The 17,000-nt window shown below is 36.8% G+C and overlaps 1 protein-coding gene across 1 annotated transcript in view; it reads left to right on the top strand.

Annotated features, from left to right (window-relative positions):
* SLC4A10 (solute carrier family 4, sodium bicarbonate transporter, member 10) overlaps positions 1–17,000 on the top strand; it is a gene marked incomplete at its 5' end in the record, with an annotated part of 90,131 nt that overhangs the window by 42,101 nt on the left and 31,030 nt on the right. Inside the window, 8 exons of the mRNA XM_010288505.1 lie at positions 3,410–3,498; positions 8,503–8,660; positions 10,551–10,638; positions 11,159–11,305; positions 11,905–12,005; positions 13,384–13,558; positions 13,743–13,876; positions 15,052–15,297. Coding sequence (XP_010286807.1) covers positions 3,410–3,498; positions 8,503–8,660; positions 10,551–10,638; positions 11,159–11,305; positions 11,905–12,005; positions 13,384–13,558; positions 13,743–13,876; positions 15,052–15,297 — 1,138 coding nt within the window. The remainder of the gene's footprint in view (positions 1–3,409; positions 3,499–8,502; positions 8,661–10,550; positions 10,639–11,158; positions 11,306–11,904; positions 12,006–13,383; positions 13,559–13,742; positions 13,877–15,051; positions 15,298–17,000) is intronic.

The following is a 17,000-nucleotide window of genomic DNA, read 5'->3' as shown; positions in this document are numbered from 1 at the left end:
AATTACATTAATTTATGAATTTTTGTGGCTTTATAGCTCAGAATTGGAGGAAGCTACCAAATACAGAAATAACTGTGTGGTTAACCGTACTGCTGCTAGGGAGAGGGCCACCATACGTCTGTATCGACCTACTATCTAGTGCAAAATATACAGGCATTTAACAAACTAAATGTGTACAGGAGCAAAAATCTCTCCAAAAACCAGCACTTTTTGTAATACTTTTCTGTCGAAGGGCCACACAGAGACCAAGTTCCAGGTTTGCATTTCACTGACTGTATTGTTGCATTCATTCCTGCAGCGTGTTTTAAGATGCTCTTTAAAAAGCTTTCCCCATGACTATGATGTGAAAAGTGAAATTACCTGTCTTCTCTACCATGTATCTTTTATTGTTACTCAGTACAGTAAAAACCCCAAACTTCTTGTTCCAAGATCCAGAAAGCTGTGTTAAGTTGCAGAGCTATTTAAACATCTCTTACTGCCTCAAGGTAAAACTTGTGTTCTTTCAGATTACTCCAGCATATGGGTAAATCAAGGTCTTCTCTTGGCACAGAAAAAGAACATATGCTATTCTTGTAAACTTCACATACTTACTGGTTGTGGCTTTTATTTCCTATGTATAATTTTACATATTTTTCTCCTAAAAGAAAAGTGGACACAATGTTGAAAAACTAGCCTTTGGACTGAGATGCTAATTGCATAGAGGCTTTTAACACCTTCAGTTATGATGTTAAAACTTCAGTATCCTAATTCTAACGGGTGGTCCACTCTCTGACTTCTTTATTAGTCAATAGTTTTATCTCCCTGGCAGATATCCCTGCTCTCATTTTACTGAATTTTTGGGTCCAGAAAAAAGGTGTAAATGTAAATCCCTAACTAGCAACAGAACGATAATGAACTACTATTTCTGTTGCTTTCCTGTAACATCTTTAGTATGTATATTAGTATGAGTAATTATTACAGATACTCCCCTTTATATAGATCCTAGAATATAGATGAATGTCTAAAAGGAAGAAAATTAAGAGTTAAGAAGGTCTAATATTACTAGATTTAAATTTTTCTGGGAGTAAGTTAGGGCAGGAATTTCCCCTGAGCATTTAATGACTTCTGTGTCAGAATTAGTGGAAGGTTTTTTTGTTACGTTATTAAAAATATCCAAAATATTACAGAAGTCAAATTTATATATTAATTATTTTTGATAGTTATAATACTACAGGATAATTCCTGTAAAAATAATTCTAAGACTGCTAAATAAACAATACAGAAAAAAATTACAGTGTGAAGTGGTGTGTGGGGATACATAGTGTAAAGGTGAGAGTGTGACAACGATGAAACTCAGGGTTTTCCCTTTAAGTTCTAATTAGAACAGATGAATGGAATGACCGTTTATAAGCATCTTGCATATTTAATAATTTCTGTCTTTAGATTTGCAAAAGTTGTCTCTTGTGACATTTAGGAATTAATAGTCTTTTTAAATGTGTATTCCTTTAAGTTACATTAATATGTTGCTTTCTGAAATCAACCCTTTATTCTTGTCATATGTAAATTCTAGTCCTGACTTATTTTTATCTACTTGGTTAGGTTAACATGCTTGTCATGTCTATTTTTTTGCCATTCTCTGTTTATTTCACTGTAGTGCTGAACAAAAGCCCTAATTTCTATTCTTGATCTGTCCTTGTCCTGAATCAGAGAGAAAATGGAAATATTTACATTTTTAAGATTGATACATTTAATAATAAGATTTCTAGCAATACATTTGAAACATTCTGCTCCTGTACTTCCTAATCAAAATGAAATCTCTCTGGCTAAGCTACCAGAATGCAGCATAGGAGGCTAAAACCTATTTTGTGTTATGAGAGATATGCCTAGTGAAAAATGAGATGTTGATTTTCTGAAAACCAACCTTTTCCTTGAGCAAGTGTTTCAACTGGGAATTCATGACCAGACTTAGACAGGGATACTGCAGTGCTCAACTCTTGGAGAAGCTGGATACTTCCAGCCACTTGCAGTATTTTGGCAATGGGTGAGATACTCTTGCAAGTCTCCTGTCCCGCTCAGACTGCGGAAGCGCTCTGTTGCCTGGCTGTGGCTGAGGCCATGCTTGGACTGCAAGCGTGAGTAACAGTGGTGTGAGGGGACCCGCTGTAGCTTTTTGAATTGCCCAGACAATGTGCCTAGCTTAGGACTTTCTGACTGTCTTCAAGTATTGTGAACATATGGTCTTTGTTACTGTGCAAGTGTAGGTTGATTTTCACCAGAACCAATGTTTTCACATCATCATTTCTCAGTCATATGAGAGACTTTATTTGCTATGGAAACAAATATATGCTGGGCATGAGATGCTGACTCTGGGCCAGTTGGACTCTGCAGTTATTCCTGGGTATGTGTTAGGGCAGTAAGAGATAGTTGGCTCATATGTTTGATACTTTTTCCTGTACTTTGTTGTGGTGTTCAGAGCTGTGCGCGGCTCCTGCCGTGCCAGGGAGGGAGGAAGAGTGAAAGCAAGCAGGGAATGGCACATCACCCTGTGGGGATTGTGTGCTGCCCTGCCGCCAGCCCCACGCCCCCCACATTGTGTGTGTGGTCGCCTCAGGCCATGCAAAGGGCAATTTTGGCGTTAAGTAAAAATACGCTTTATGTGACATATACTTGTTACTTAATCGTGTTCTTCTTTTTGAGCTTTCGTTGGCAAAATTTTGTTGGTCACAAGGCTTACTACTTATTTACACAAGACTGAGGTGTGTTTAAACACTTCTCATCTTGAGATATTTTTAAAACTTCTATAAAATACTTTACTAAATCCTCACTGGAATTTTTTGAAAAGGTATTTGCAGAAACCTTGGTTTTTATACGTGCCAATAATCACATTGTTCAATACTGAGCTTTTAAATCATCATAATTTCCAATACATCTATTTTTATAGCAGCCTACTTTTATGCGGGGTTTTGTAGTTGTTGTTATAATCATGACATTCTTATACACATGAGTAAATTTATGAAAATTAGTAATCCTGTTTTATTCACTGAGGAGTATTCCTGTAGACAGATATTGCCCAAAATTGGCAGCTCCTCAAATTACTTACAAAAACTATACGAATGCAGGACTTTCCTCAATGTAGTATTTTAAATATCATAAGCTTTAATTGGCATAGGAAGTTTGTCTTCCAATATTCAGGAGTATCTTTTACCTTTTCTAAATTACATTCTCCCGTTCCTAACTGCACATGATAAATGTTCTGTCTTTTAAGAATGTGTTATTCTAAATAAGTCTTTAATTAAGATGTCATGTTTAGATGCTTCATATAAATATGATACAAAAAGTATGTAGTTCTTTAACAACTGTTTCATTAGATGTTGCTTTATTTATAGAAGTAATTTTTAGTATTCTGTAATAATGATACTTTTTTTAGCAGGTCAGATTGTTTCCCCACAGTCTGCTCCAGCCTGTATTGAACACAAAAATGATGTGAGCAGAGAAAACAGCACTGTTGACTTTAGCAAGGTAAGTGTTCACTGATGGTGAAGAGAGCTTCCCGACTACCAGAGAGATCTTTTAAATTAAATAAAATTAATCCATGTGATGAATCGGAAGAAGCTGTGAAGTGCAAATTTTACTTCAGTATTAAAGTTCCATGTGCACTGCAACACAGCTTGTATATAACAAAAAAAGAATTTTTCATTTTCTTGATAAATTACTGGTAACAGGGAATCACAGTTTAGGAACATAGATAAATTTATCTATGACAATATCATAGGTGTATATTTGTAGCGGGAATTTTTACAAATTAACATAACATTGTCTAAATGGGAGAGTAATTCAGAATTCTTATAATTCACATTTACCTCTCAGATTTTTACTTTTTGTAGAAGTAATGCATGAATGCAAACTACGCTTTTTATAACCTGAACTCATGGATTCCAGATGTCTCAAACAGAATGTGTTTCTGTAAACCTATAAGTTAATTCTTCTGGCAAGCCAAGATATTTCAGTACACTCCACAAAAGATGTTAACTGTTCAGTAGTGGAGATTGCAATGACAGTTCAATGTTAGATAGCAAAGAAAAGCAAACAGCTTCTCAGCTTTAATGTAAAGGAGAATCCTAATTTGTTTAAGAAGTCTGTATGTACCTAAAACAAACTGTCACATTAGATACAGATGACAGACCTGACAGGGATAGATGACTTCAGCTGACACATTAATACAACAAAGGTTGAGTAAGTGAAGAAAGGTGATTTAAACCAAAATTCTGAAGAACAGCACTTTGAGTCTGTTGCATCCTAATGTTAGTGCCATTGTGCTAAAAGTAGAGTTATGTGATTGCTCCATCTGGTGCCAGACTTATTTCCTAGCAGCAGTAGCTATTTGCATCGTTTGAATTCTTGACTGAACATGCCAGACGAGGCATGGTAAATGGCTGAAATAAAGATGGGAAACAGATCTTTTTGTCAAAGACAGTGAGAAGAAAGGAGGCTGGATGGGGATGTATTATGGACCACATTTCTAGAGAGGTAGCAAGGAGATCTATAAACAGTAACAAGTTGCTAAGATTCTGATGCTAGTACTTTGACAATATTTAAAACTAAGTTTATAATGCTTTAGAAGCCAAGTATGATTTTGATTTCCTGGTATTTATATTAAAAGTGTTAACTAAAACTAATTGTTTTGGCAAGTGTTCTAATATCAAGATGTAAAATTTTGTAAAGGATATAAAAGTATAAATAAAGCTGTCTATTCAAAATTAAGCTGTGCAGAGGTGAAGCTCATAACAACCCAAAGGGAATGACATGACTTTCAGTAGTGCTTTTCTTGCACGTTTCACCTGTTGCTTTGAGTGTTGTAGCATCAAAATCCCCGTCTATTATCTGGCTGCATGGTGTTTGTATTAAACAAGAATGGAGGCTGCATCATTTGATCCTTCACTCACTATTTTTGTAGTGCTGCAGCTTTGCTGATCAAAAGAGCTCTTCCTATTTAAACTGGCCTGAGATCAACATGTTATCTTTTGGCTAGCCTCAGCAGCGTTAGATATCAACAAGGATGTCAGGAATATGAAAGGAACAACTTTTGTTTGCAGGAATGAAATAACAGTAAGGGATTGTAATCTAAATACCTTTGACTGCCTTTAAATAGATCCATTTATCCTTTTGAAGATGAATAAGTAAAGTACAATTTCCCCTTGAAATGTGCTATTGCAAGAACTCCCAACGGTTATAATTGGAATTACATGCACAGATTGAGAGGAAAGTAGAGCAGTACACTAATTTTCTCTTGAGTATTGTGATTTCTTGCTCTAATTTTGTTCCACATATTAATTTCATTTATGTTCTACAAAAAAGTACCTTTGACTACCTCATTGATTCTCTCCTTGCTAATCTGTCTCCCTTGGGCTACTTCTAATATTCCAAATATTGGACTTCATTCAAAAGCTGACTTCATCTGAATAAAGCACTGAGACTGTGTTGATTTTATTGGTAACTGTTTATGAATAATGCGAGACATGGCACTAAAAGCTGTCTTGAATGGTACTTCAGTAGCACAGAGAGGGAGTCATAGTTTCTGATGTTTGTAGTTGTAAATGTGTCACTCCTCTTCCTCTGGGGACACCACAAGGACTTTGTATTCTTGGAGTGATATGGAAGTGGTCTGTCACAGCACCACTTTATCCTGTGTCTGAGCAGGATGGGGATGGCAGTTTAACAACTGCATCTGGCTGGTCTCTGCTTCTTATGCCAGAGGCTGAAGGGAGCCCTGAAATACGAAATGCATAAAGAGACTGCACTCGCATCCCTTCTTATGGCAACGTTCCTGTGCTCCTCATGGAAACTGTATTTCTGAATCAAACCCTGCTCCCATACTGACAAATGGTCTTTCAAGACAGTATGTGGTCTTTCAAATACCAAGTGAAATAATTGCCTTGTTTTTGAATAGTTTATAAAAAATTCAATTAATACCTGTCACTTCTTTCCTAAGAAGTGATGTTGGCTATTTTCTGTTTGTCTTCATGTCAGCTTATGTGTGGTTCTGGGGGAGGCCCCCACCACACTTTTCAGTCCATGAATTGTCCTGGAGGGGAATGGCCTCCTCATTAGTTATTTAGTTTTATGTTTAACTGGAGCTTATTGGGACTATTTGGTGCCAGGTCATCAATGTGGCTCAAATTAGGGTGCAGATTAAGAGGGACATGAGGTCTCTCCAGCTAAAGACCTCTTGGGATAAGAGGTACATAATGGATAGGTTAGATGAAGCATTTAAAGGACGTAGCTTCTGCTGTTGCCCCAGATTCACTCCAGGGCCATCTCTGCTCTCGTTATGTAGTGGAAGCAGCTCCTGGGGTTTGGGTGTATTTGCCCAGTTTGATGCTTCTCTGCCAGCTACTTTGCTTTTAACTGGGGTTCTGTTCACTACCTAAAGGATTTGGTAGTGAATGATGATGATAAAGATGATAAATACTACAAGATGATAAATACTACAGGAAACATATCTGGAAATATGGTCTATCTGGTAGATGGGACACTGAATGTTCCTTTTGGATTTGAATCTTGATCCTGTGATCTGTATGTTAGTGGAACCTTAAGGTCACAACTGCAGCATATTGTACATGAGACAGTTACTACTTGTTAAATCCATTCACAAGGTGAAATGCGTGCAGAATGCACATTGCTATGTGCCTGAAAGACTACTTCCTTTTTCTCAACTATAAATGATCTATGACACCAAAATTAGGTGCAAAGTGAATCTGTTGGGATTTTGTATTTAACCCTGAAGAGTTATTTTGTGATTTGAGTGGGGAATAGAATTTACCTCACTGGTGCTTCACCTTAAAAAAGTACATGGTCTCCAACCTTCCAAGCTAATTTGATGCTTCTTTAACTTTGCGAGGTGTTTGGTCTTTGTTCTAGATTAACTTAGGGCAGCATTAGACAATTAGAGTATTGTGTCCAGTTCTGGGCTCCCCAGTTCAAGAGAGACCGGGAGCTTTTGGAGAGAGTCCAGTGGAGGGCTACGAGGATGATTAAGGGACTGGAACATCTCTTGTATGAGGAAAGGCTGAGAGACCTGGGGCTGTTTAGTCTGGAGAAGAGAAGGCTGAGAGGGGACCTTATAAATGTCTATAAATGTCTGAAGGGTGGCTGTCAGGAGGATGGAGCCAGTCTCTTTTCAGTAGTGCCCAGTGATAGGACGAGGGGCAATGGGCACAAACTGCAGCACAGGAAGTTCCACCTCAGCATGAGGAAAAACTTCTTCACTGTGAGGGTGATGGAGCACTGGAACGGGCTTCCCAGAGCGGTTGTGGAGTCTCCTTCTGTGGAGACCTTCAAAACCCGACTGGACGCGTTCCTGTGCAACCTGCCCTGGGTGATCCTGTCTTGGCAGGGGGGTTGGACCAGATGATCTTCAGAGGTCCCTTCCAACCCCTACCATTCTGTGATCTCTTTGTGATGCCGGCAAAATAAGATTTCATTACACAGGCAACTGTGTTATATCTGATTTCTGATTTAGTGCCAGAGCCATTTGCAAGAAAACAATTTTCTAAATATTACCAAAAACTATGCAAACTAGTACTGACAGATGGCTGCAAGATAGACATTAAAATGGTCCACTTTAACAGTTTATATTGGATTTGGTTGCTGTTGTTGTGTTTAGATTAATAAAAGGAAAGCAAATGACAAAATTCATGCATTTTGAAATGTAGACAATACTGGTGCATAATGAAATCAAAGATATGTTATATACTCTATTACTCCACATCTATCTTTGTTACAGAGTAAGCTCTAGACTGCTACTGAGGAAATAAATACAAATGAACACATTCCTAGGCAAAGACCTTGATCTTATATAGCAATGTCATGATGAAGCTGTTTCTCTGTCTTTTCCTACTGTCCCCACAAAATTCAACATCACTGCCTTAAAACTCCGAAGTTTCTGTATTGCTTTGTTCTTTCAGTTTACTCTTGAGACAGTCATGGTCATAGCTTATTTTCTGTTCTTTTCAGTGGAAGGGCAACTGTCTTCCATTAAATCCAAAACAAAAAATACATCTCGGAGTAGTAGAAGGAAAATTATGATACAGCAGCAATGAATTAATGATTTCCAGAATTGTTAATTATGGAAAAATTAGGTGTCTTCATTTCTTCTACTGTTACGACTTATTGATTCTGTTATGAATTATTGATGCTGTTATGGTGATCGATAAAAAGTATTACTATGAAATTAGTACTATATTCTTAACAAAATTTTGAATGTGATTTGTTGTCTTTATAAATTAATTCTGCAGTACTTTAACTCTATTTCCAAGAAAAATCAGCCAAATAATGAAAGACCAGTTTGGTTTTAAGAAACATTTTTATTTTAAAAAAATTATTCAATAGACAAGAATAGTTGAAACTGTATAATTGAAATAATTAAGTTTATAGTGCAGTGACCAGAAAATATCTGTCAGCAGATCAGGGGGAACAAATCTCTGTGAATAGTTTTTAGGTTGTAATTTAATATACTTTTCTCAGGTTGACCTACATTTCATGAAAAAGATACCACCTGGAGCTGAAGCATCAAATATCTTAGTTGGTGAACTAGAGTTCCTGGACCGTGCAGTTGTTGCCTTTGTTAGGTTATCTCCTGCAGTGCTCCTTACGGGACTAGCTGAAGTTCCAATTCCAACAAGGTACAGTTGGATTTATTTCTCCTCGTGTTTTTCTGAGTATTGCAGCCAGCGGCTGCATGGTGCGTAGTTGGTGGCTGGGGTTGAACCATGACACTTGTGGAGGCAGGGTGATGTGACCTTCAACTTTGTCATTTATTGAGTTATGAATTTGGCTCTTTCTTTAACAGAAACATCTTAGAGACATCTTTCCACTCATCCTTTAAATGATGTATGGGTATATTCAGAAACATCCTGTTTGTGTGTGTGGATAATTCTTCTTCACAGAAGTAGACATGATAGCTTGTTAGGTTACAACACACAGTTTATCCTATACAAACTGGTAATACTGCAGATGAAATACTAAGGTGAAATACTCAGCTGCTTAGAATATTTCATCTGGAACTGAAACCACTTGTGTGATGCTGCATAATCATGTCCAGAAGAAAAAAATGAAGAAGAAATTAAGTAAAGGGAGAAAACTAACTGTGATTCGATTGATAGCGAATGGATGAAAAACATGCTGTAATAATCACACTCCTCTAAAAGTTACTTTGTAGATACTTGCATGGTAGTGAATGTGACTCTCAACCATAAATTTTTATTAGATTCATTTTTTCTAAGTTGAAACTGTTTCTGATTAAGTGCTTTGGTTCTGAGAACAAATGATGAGGCATTTTTAAAAAATGTCTAAAATAGACTTTGTAGTCAAATAGAAAACACTTAAATAGATCCACAGTTACATTGTTTCCTGCTGGGGTTGATTCAGTTCAAAACTCCAAAGTGATTCTCCCATATCTGAATTCACTGATTTAACTATTATTGCAGTCTCTCACTTTTTTTTTGTATTTATGCATATGTTTGTACACGTATTGTGTCTCTCTTTCCCCTTCTCTCTTTTAGTTTCAATAAAAGCAGAATTGTGACAGAAGGCAGTAGTGTATTCCAGTTGTTTGTGACACTCAGGAAGGTGTGTTCATAGCGTAACATTGGTGTTATGTTATGAAGTGCAGTACTGAGACTCGGATCCTTGCTCCTAGTCAGATAAACAGTATAAAATTTTCTTTAAGTTGTAGTTACTTTGTAGTTAATTTGGATATGACTTTTTTGTTTTTTCTAATTTTTCAATGTGTGTAAGGAACATATTATAAGTTCCAAGAATGGACTGAGCTGGCTATGAAAGAAACTTCTGAAGCCTTTCCTCCTAACCTGCGGCAGCTTCCCATTAAAAAAAAAACAAAAACCCACACCAAAAGAAAACCAACAGATTTTATTTTTCTCCAAAAGAAAATTAAATAATCAAAAATTAGGAAAATTAAGGATTTCTGCAAAAATGTTTCTTTAAAAAAATTAATAATGTTAGTAAAAAATTGTCTTTTGCTTTTTAGCAATAACTGAGATCTTCAGTTATTTCATTTGAACCTCTCCTCTGCATTTTATAGAACCTTACTAGCCCCAAGCCTAGAGTAGTGGCTGTCTAGAGCCTTAATGGGAGTAAGAATGATTTAAAAATTATTTTTATTCAGGGTAATTTAACTTCCCCATTATTGCAATAATATTACTACCATAAAATAGTTGATTCTGTTAAATTTACAGAATTAAATAAAGTAATGTGTTCTGGACATACATTATAATTGCATATATTTTTATGTAAGATAAGCTTTGTTATGTGAGGAGGTTTTGATAGTCTCAGTCAAGTCTGTGAAGCTTATCGTGTATCTTTGGAAGCTATTTTCGCATTTTTTCTAACCAGAGCTTCATGTTTAAATGTGTGAGGATCTTGAAGGAGATTATATAGAATATTTGTCTTAGGGGTTCTTCTAGTCCAATTTTTAAATAAGTATTTCTGTAGTATATATAGGTACTTCCAACCATCTGTCCTTTACAATTTTTTAATTTATCTTTTATTTGCAGGTTTTTGTTTATTCTTCTTGGACCACTGGGTAAAGGGCAACAATACCATGAGATTGGAAGATCGATTGCAACACTAATGACAGATGAGGTATTTTTATTCATGGCTTGGTTTTAGTCGTTTTGTACTGACTGAAGAGGTGTAATAGGGAATCTCCAATGTGTAATCTTCCAGAAGAAATGTGGCTAATCATTCTGATGATGCACAAATAGCATTCTACTTCATTTCATAATCCTGTAACAGCCCAGTTTGTGCTGCCATAAGGAGATAACAAAACGAGAAACAATATTCACATGCAAGGATATCTTCACCGAGAAGATTCCATTTTACACAGTTACTTTCCAGTGTAATTAATTGTGTTTAAAGCTGTACTCTAGAACACTTAGCAGCTATAAGGATGTTTTTCCATAGCAGCTGGGAGCTTCTATAAAAAACTATGTACCAGAAACTCTAGTCAGTTGAAGCTGAGATTGTCTGGTGGGAATTGCATGTTGGGGTGGGAACTGCATGAAGTGCATTATATTTCAGAGAAAAGCTGCCATCGTGAAAAATGTTATGAGAGTATTCCTTTCCCTATCTCTTCCCACATACACTTCTCCATTTTTCACAGGTGTTCCATGATGTTGCTTACAAAGCAAAAGACCGCAATGACTTGGTGTCCGGAATTGATGAGTTTCTTGATCAGGTTACTGTTCTCCCTCCTGGAGAGTGGGACCCAACAATTCGAATAGAACCACCTAAAAATGTTCCCTCTCAGGTTTGTACTCAGTAAATTCAGATGCTTTTAAACGTTAACGTTGTGATGCGTTTTTGCTATGTAGAATTAAGTCTCATTAATTTAGCATTTATCAGAGCCACTATATATAGAAATTTTGCATGCTCCTTTTCTTTTGGTTAACTTACTTTAAGAGAACCCATGTCTTGCAAGCATAGAGTATAGTGATAACATTTCGTGTAGTTCAGTAATAGTTCTTTTTGGAATGAAGACAGATGGTTGTTTCTAAAGATCTTAAATTCAGGGATAATTGGTCATGAGCATCTTTGATTTTTCTGAACACCCTGGTTTGCTTTTGTTCTAAGCTTATTGCAAGAATTGGTCAAAGCAGCCTGGCTTGCTACTCTTTAAAATGTTTTCTGATACAAGATTTTCTGTGATGTATTCTTTAAATCTTAGACCACAATTCCTTTTATTATTTCCTGTTATAGAACTCCTCTACAGCTTATGAAGAGGTTATATTGATGAATCTTACAATAAAATCTACATGTTTAGTCTTTCAACTCTCAAAGCTTGTTTCCTCTGCTAAAATTATGTTCTGGTTGCTAAGACCCATGAGAAGTATCTTTTCCTTCTGGTAGGAGAAGCGTAAGATCCCAGGAGTGCCAAATGGAACTGCGGCCCATGGGGACACAGAACAACCTGGAGGACACTCTGGACCAGAACTGCAACGCACTGGAAAGTTAGTGAAAACATACGCAAAATCTTAAGTGTTTGAAGTGATGCACTTCCAAAGGAATCATAATGGTCTGGTTCTCTCTCAAATGCCTGGCTTGGTATATGATTTTTTTCAGGCACTTTCCTTATTTGTGTACCACTTAGTTGAAAAGGACAATACATGCTAATTCGCAGAGAGGGGGAGAGGGCAAGAGGATTTGAGTTTTTCACATTGTGTTTATTACAAGCTCATTTCTCTATTATTTATAAAGGTGAGACCTCTGTTAAACTTGATTAACGTTTCTTATTTTTGTACAGCATGAAGGAAAAGCTGGGAACAGTCTTGTGACATATATTATGAATGCTTATGACTATTTTGTAGTTGAAGTTTCTCGGTTGTGCAACTCTAGCATTTCTATTTTACCTCAGTAAGCCATGAGATGTCCTGGTACATGAGGCTATGATTACCACTGTGGCTGCAATATACACACGTCAGAAGGAAGAATTTGCCCCAAGGAATACTTAAATTTTGTATCAGCTGCCAGTGGTTGCCTTAGTGCAGTGTAGTTGTGCGATAGACTTTTCATTTACCTTGCTGCCTCGTGATGTTTAAATATCATTTCTACCAGCATAAGGCTAAAGATTCAGCTGCAGTGTTGGTGAACACAGTGGGGTGGAGGTGATGATGGCCGTCCGGCTGTAAGCCGTTCTCCCAGCAGAGAACCTGGTCATTGACAGCTCGAAGGATTGTTCTAATATTTAGGAGATGGTGGCACTCTGTCTTCCTCTTTACCCCAGCAACATCTGATACATTGGGTGCCTGTAAGAAAAAGAGCATTGTGGGGATATTTACTTTAACTGTATGGTAGCATCTGTTCCTAAATATTTGGTTATATTTAGCAAAGTGTAAATGACAAAAGATGGAAGTTCTTGTCCCTGGAAAGTTGTGGCCTACATTCAATTCTTTCATCAAGCGTGTTTGGGAACAGGTTCTCAAATAAAGAATGTGAAGCTCTATATGTAGATTTGTGGGCAAATGGGCGCTCTGGTAGCTCTCTGATTAAACGAATGCAAAGATTTATTTCTCATAATAAATAATAGGGTTTTATGGAGGGGACCTAACAACTGTTCAGAAGTTTTGGGTCTGGATGATTAGATGGAAGATTTTATAAAAGCAGCATGCAAATTAGTTTGTTTTATAAAACACAATTTCCTGATTAAAGTTATCAAGACAGAGTTCCCAGAAACTTTTTTCTGAGAGGGATGAATAATAAGAGTATGTATCATTTGATCAAGGAACAATAGCTTCACTGCAATATATTTAAAGCAATATTGTGGAACGAAGTTTGATATACCTTTTTCATTAATCTGATCGATCTCTTTTTTTTTTTTTTCTCTTTTAGATTTTTTGGAGGATTGATTTTAGATATAAAAAGAAAAGCTCCCTTCTTCTGGAGTGACTTCAGGGATGCTCTCAGTCTGCAGTGTCTGGCATCATTTCTGTTTCTCTACTGTGCTTGCATGTCTCCTGTCATCACATTTGGTGGTCTGCTGGGAGAAGCAACTGAAGGTCGTATAGTATGTGTTAAATCTGAACTTTTAAAACAAACTTACATTCCTAGGTTTGTGGTTAGTATTTTCTTAGTGTTGCTTGAATCACATTTAAATATTGGTGTTTCAATGTTTAAAAGGATGCAGACTAAGACATTGCAAAAGAACCTGTTTTAAAATTTATGGACACTTCTCTCTATATCATATTCAGAGTGCAATAGAATCGCTGTTTGGAGCATCCATGACTGGAATTGCCTATTCTCTCTTTGGTGGACAGCCTCTCACTATACTTGGCAGCACAGGACCAGTTTTAGTGTTTGAGAAGATCTTATTCAAATTTTGCAAGTAAGTGAAGGTCATGATATGCATCATCCCTTGGGTGGTGTTAAGTAAAAGTAGAGACACTCATCCCAAAGTTCCAACATCTGCAGAATAAGATGAGCAGTTTGCATTGGAGTGCACTCCTCAGGCTTTCAGAGCCTGAGAATTATGCAGTGACTGAGGCAAGTGAACTAGTGGTAATGCAGAAAGGTTGATGGGGTTTTTTTATTGTTGTTTTTCTTTTATTTGTTTGTTTTTAAAAAAATCCAAAACTGTTTTGAAGGGAATGCAAACTTCAGGATGTTGGTTTTTATTTTTTTTTTTATTGTATCATTTTCTACTCTGAAACAATACATTTAAATCTGTTGTTTCTCTCATCCCTAACTCATGCAAAAGGTGTTACCTCTCACCCAGGAAGTAAATGCAGTGGCAGTGGTGCCATCTTTCAGTAGTCACTAGTATAGACCCTGCCCTTCCTCTACCCAAACAGCGAAGGGGTAAAGTGTCATGCTATAACAGCATATCCCTACATTTATGTTAATTATGTTAATACATGACATGCCTCTGCCACAGTGTGGGTTAAAATATTGCCTGCATCTTGGCAACCATCATGCTTCTCTGTGATCCTTTCTGCTTTTTTGCCTCATTGCTGTGACAGGGACTTCTGCACCAAGATCTCCTAAACCTCCTGAACAACATAGTGTAGGAGACCCCACTTAGCATCCCAAAAACTTTTATCACCTTCAGGTAGACCTTTTAGTTCACTGTCATAATGTCACCCAACGTGTTTGGAGCTCTTACATTATATGCAGTAAGCATACAGGATTTTGATGAAAGTCATTCCTGTAGCTACTCTTGCAGCTGAAGAAGAAATTGGCAAATGTTGTCTGTTTGTAAGGCAGGGTATAGGATAAAAAGTGGGTGGACTTTATACACTTTATGTATGTGACTACTCTGAAAGCTGCTCCCTCAATTTAGTAGAGATAGAGCTCTTTATGTCCCCTTAACTGGGAGGAGAGCTCAGGTCAAGAGGTGACTTGACTGTATCTTCAGTTCACAGTAGGTAAATAATTTCTGATTCAGACTGTCCCCAGAATTGCACATCCATCAGCAGAGGAAATTCTGGAGATGTCTCTTCTGCCTTTACTCTGGCTGGGCAAAAGATAAACTGTGTTTAATTTTTTTTTCCTTTTTTTCAGAGAGTATGGGTTGTCATACCTTTCTCTGAGAGCTAGCATTGGACTGTGGACTGCAATCCTGTGCATCATCCTTGTCGCAACTGATGCAAGCTCCCTAGTCTGCTACATTACCCGGTTTACTGAAGAAGCTTTTGCTTCTCTTATCTGCATCATTTTCATTTACGAGGCCTTAGAGAAGCTGTTTCATCTCAGTGAGACATATCCAATCAACATGCACAATGATTTGGATCTGCTGACAAAGTACTCGTAAGTAAGATTTCTTATGTTAATGCTGTTTTTTTTTTCCATAGGTTATGTTTTCTCTGTGAGGAGCACAAACCAGTGCACAGCAGGAAATGTTTGCAGGAGTTGCAAACTTAACATGTGGAAGCTATTGCATTAGGCTTCATGCTGCCATATGGAAGTAGTAGTTACTGGAGGTATGTGTACAAGCAGTACACATTTACTTAAGTAAAGTAAAAAATACCTTGACTTGGAGTTTGGAAAAGCTTACAGACACACAGCTTGGAAGTCCTACAATAAGAAATAGGAGCTGGAGGGACCTCATCTTTAGGTCTTTATTCACATTTTTATTTAATGAGGTGCAACTCAACGATCTCTTACTATAACCTTGTACTGATGATTTATAATATTTTATTGGGTGTTCAGCCAACATTTTAATACTGTATTTATCTGGTAGGTTTTTTGTCCAAATTGAAATACTGACCTATCTAAAAAGGATATAATTTGATGTACCACCCTTATTTTAACCTCTCTGGCAGCTATGGTTCAAGCTGCAAGGACTGAAGTGGATTTGGAATAGTTAGGTACTTCTCAGCAGTCATTGATTTTTGTCACAATCATTTTATTCTTAGTAACAAGATTAAGCTTTTTCGTATGACTCTATTTAAGCAGCTTTACTTTATTGTGGAGTTTTGACAGGTAGTATTCTACTTGGGGAATAAAAAAATGAATGGCTTTAATCAATATAGTTTAATTTAGAAGTAAAATCTCATAGACTTGTTACTGGGATATGAGAACAAAAATGTTGTTCTAGTAAAGGACAAGATCCTAGTCTGTCCTGAGGCCAGTTAAGCCTGGTCACCTCAGCAACTAAAATGTCATTAAAAAGCGTTTTCAGAGAAGATCCCCCTCCAGAAATGTCTTTATTATTTCACTGAACCATTTGATGGGTGGGGCCCAAAAGGAATAATGCTTGAACAGTGGCACATCTTCTGTTCTCTGGAAAAACAGGACTGTTTCCACCAGATGTCTCATTTGCATTTTAAGCTGGGAAAACCAAAACACAGCAACAGAGAAAACATTTGAGCTTTGTGTATGTTATCACTGGAAAAATATCAAATCCTGAATCTGAATGTACATCATACACCTTAATACACAGAATAAGTTAAATTCTAGAAACTATAGTTCTGCTGTGGCATACTCTCTCATCATGCTGAAAAAAAAAATATTTCTCTCTAATAATTTCATCAGTAGACAGAGGAATATTAATTTGAAGAGAAAGCAATAAACATCAAAAATAGACCATGCATTGTGGTTGAGGTTATAACCTGGTCTTATTTAACGTCACTTCCGTGAAGTCGATATTTTACTCTGTACAGTGTTTGTGGATTATTTTTCTTCCTTTACCACTGAAAGAGAATATGATGTTCTCATACAGTTTTGAAAAACAGATGTTGAAATACTATACAAAGACAAAAAAATATTCAGAAACTATTTAGCAGGCGGAGCCGAGATGTTAAAATATGTAATGAAAAGCATAAACACAGAGTAATACAAATTCCTGGGTAGCTAGCTTTACTGATGGTTAGCTGAATCCCATGATACTGCTTGAGATTTCAGAGAAATAAGATTAACAGTCTTGCTTGTATAAGGATACAGTGATACGTATTTCTATATTTTGTGAAAGTGTTTTATCATCATAGTCCTTATGTTTACAAATAAATGTT

This window comes from Phaethon lepturus, unplaced genomic scaffold (genome assembly GCF_000687285.1).
Source record: "Phaethon lepturus isolate BGI_N335 unplaced genomic scaffold, ASM68728v1 scaffold3646, whole genome shotgun sequence".
NCBI classification, from domain to species: domain Eukaryota; kingdom Metazoa; phylum Chordata; class Aves; order Phaethontiformes; family Phaethontidae; genus Phaethon; species Phaethon lepturus.
The sequence above is the reverse complement of the archived record's forward strand: the minus strand, read 5'-3'. Positions and strand labels throughout refer to the sequence as shown.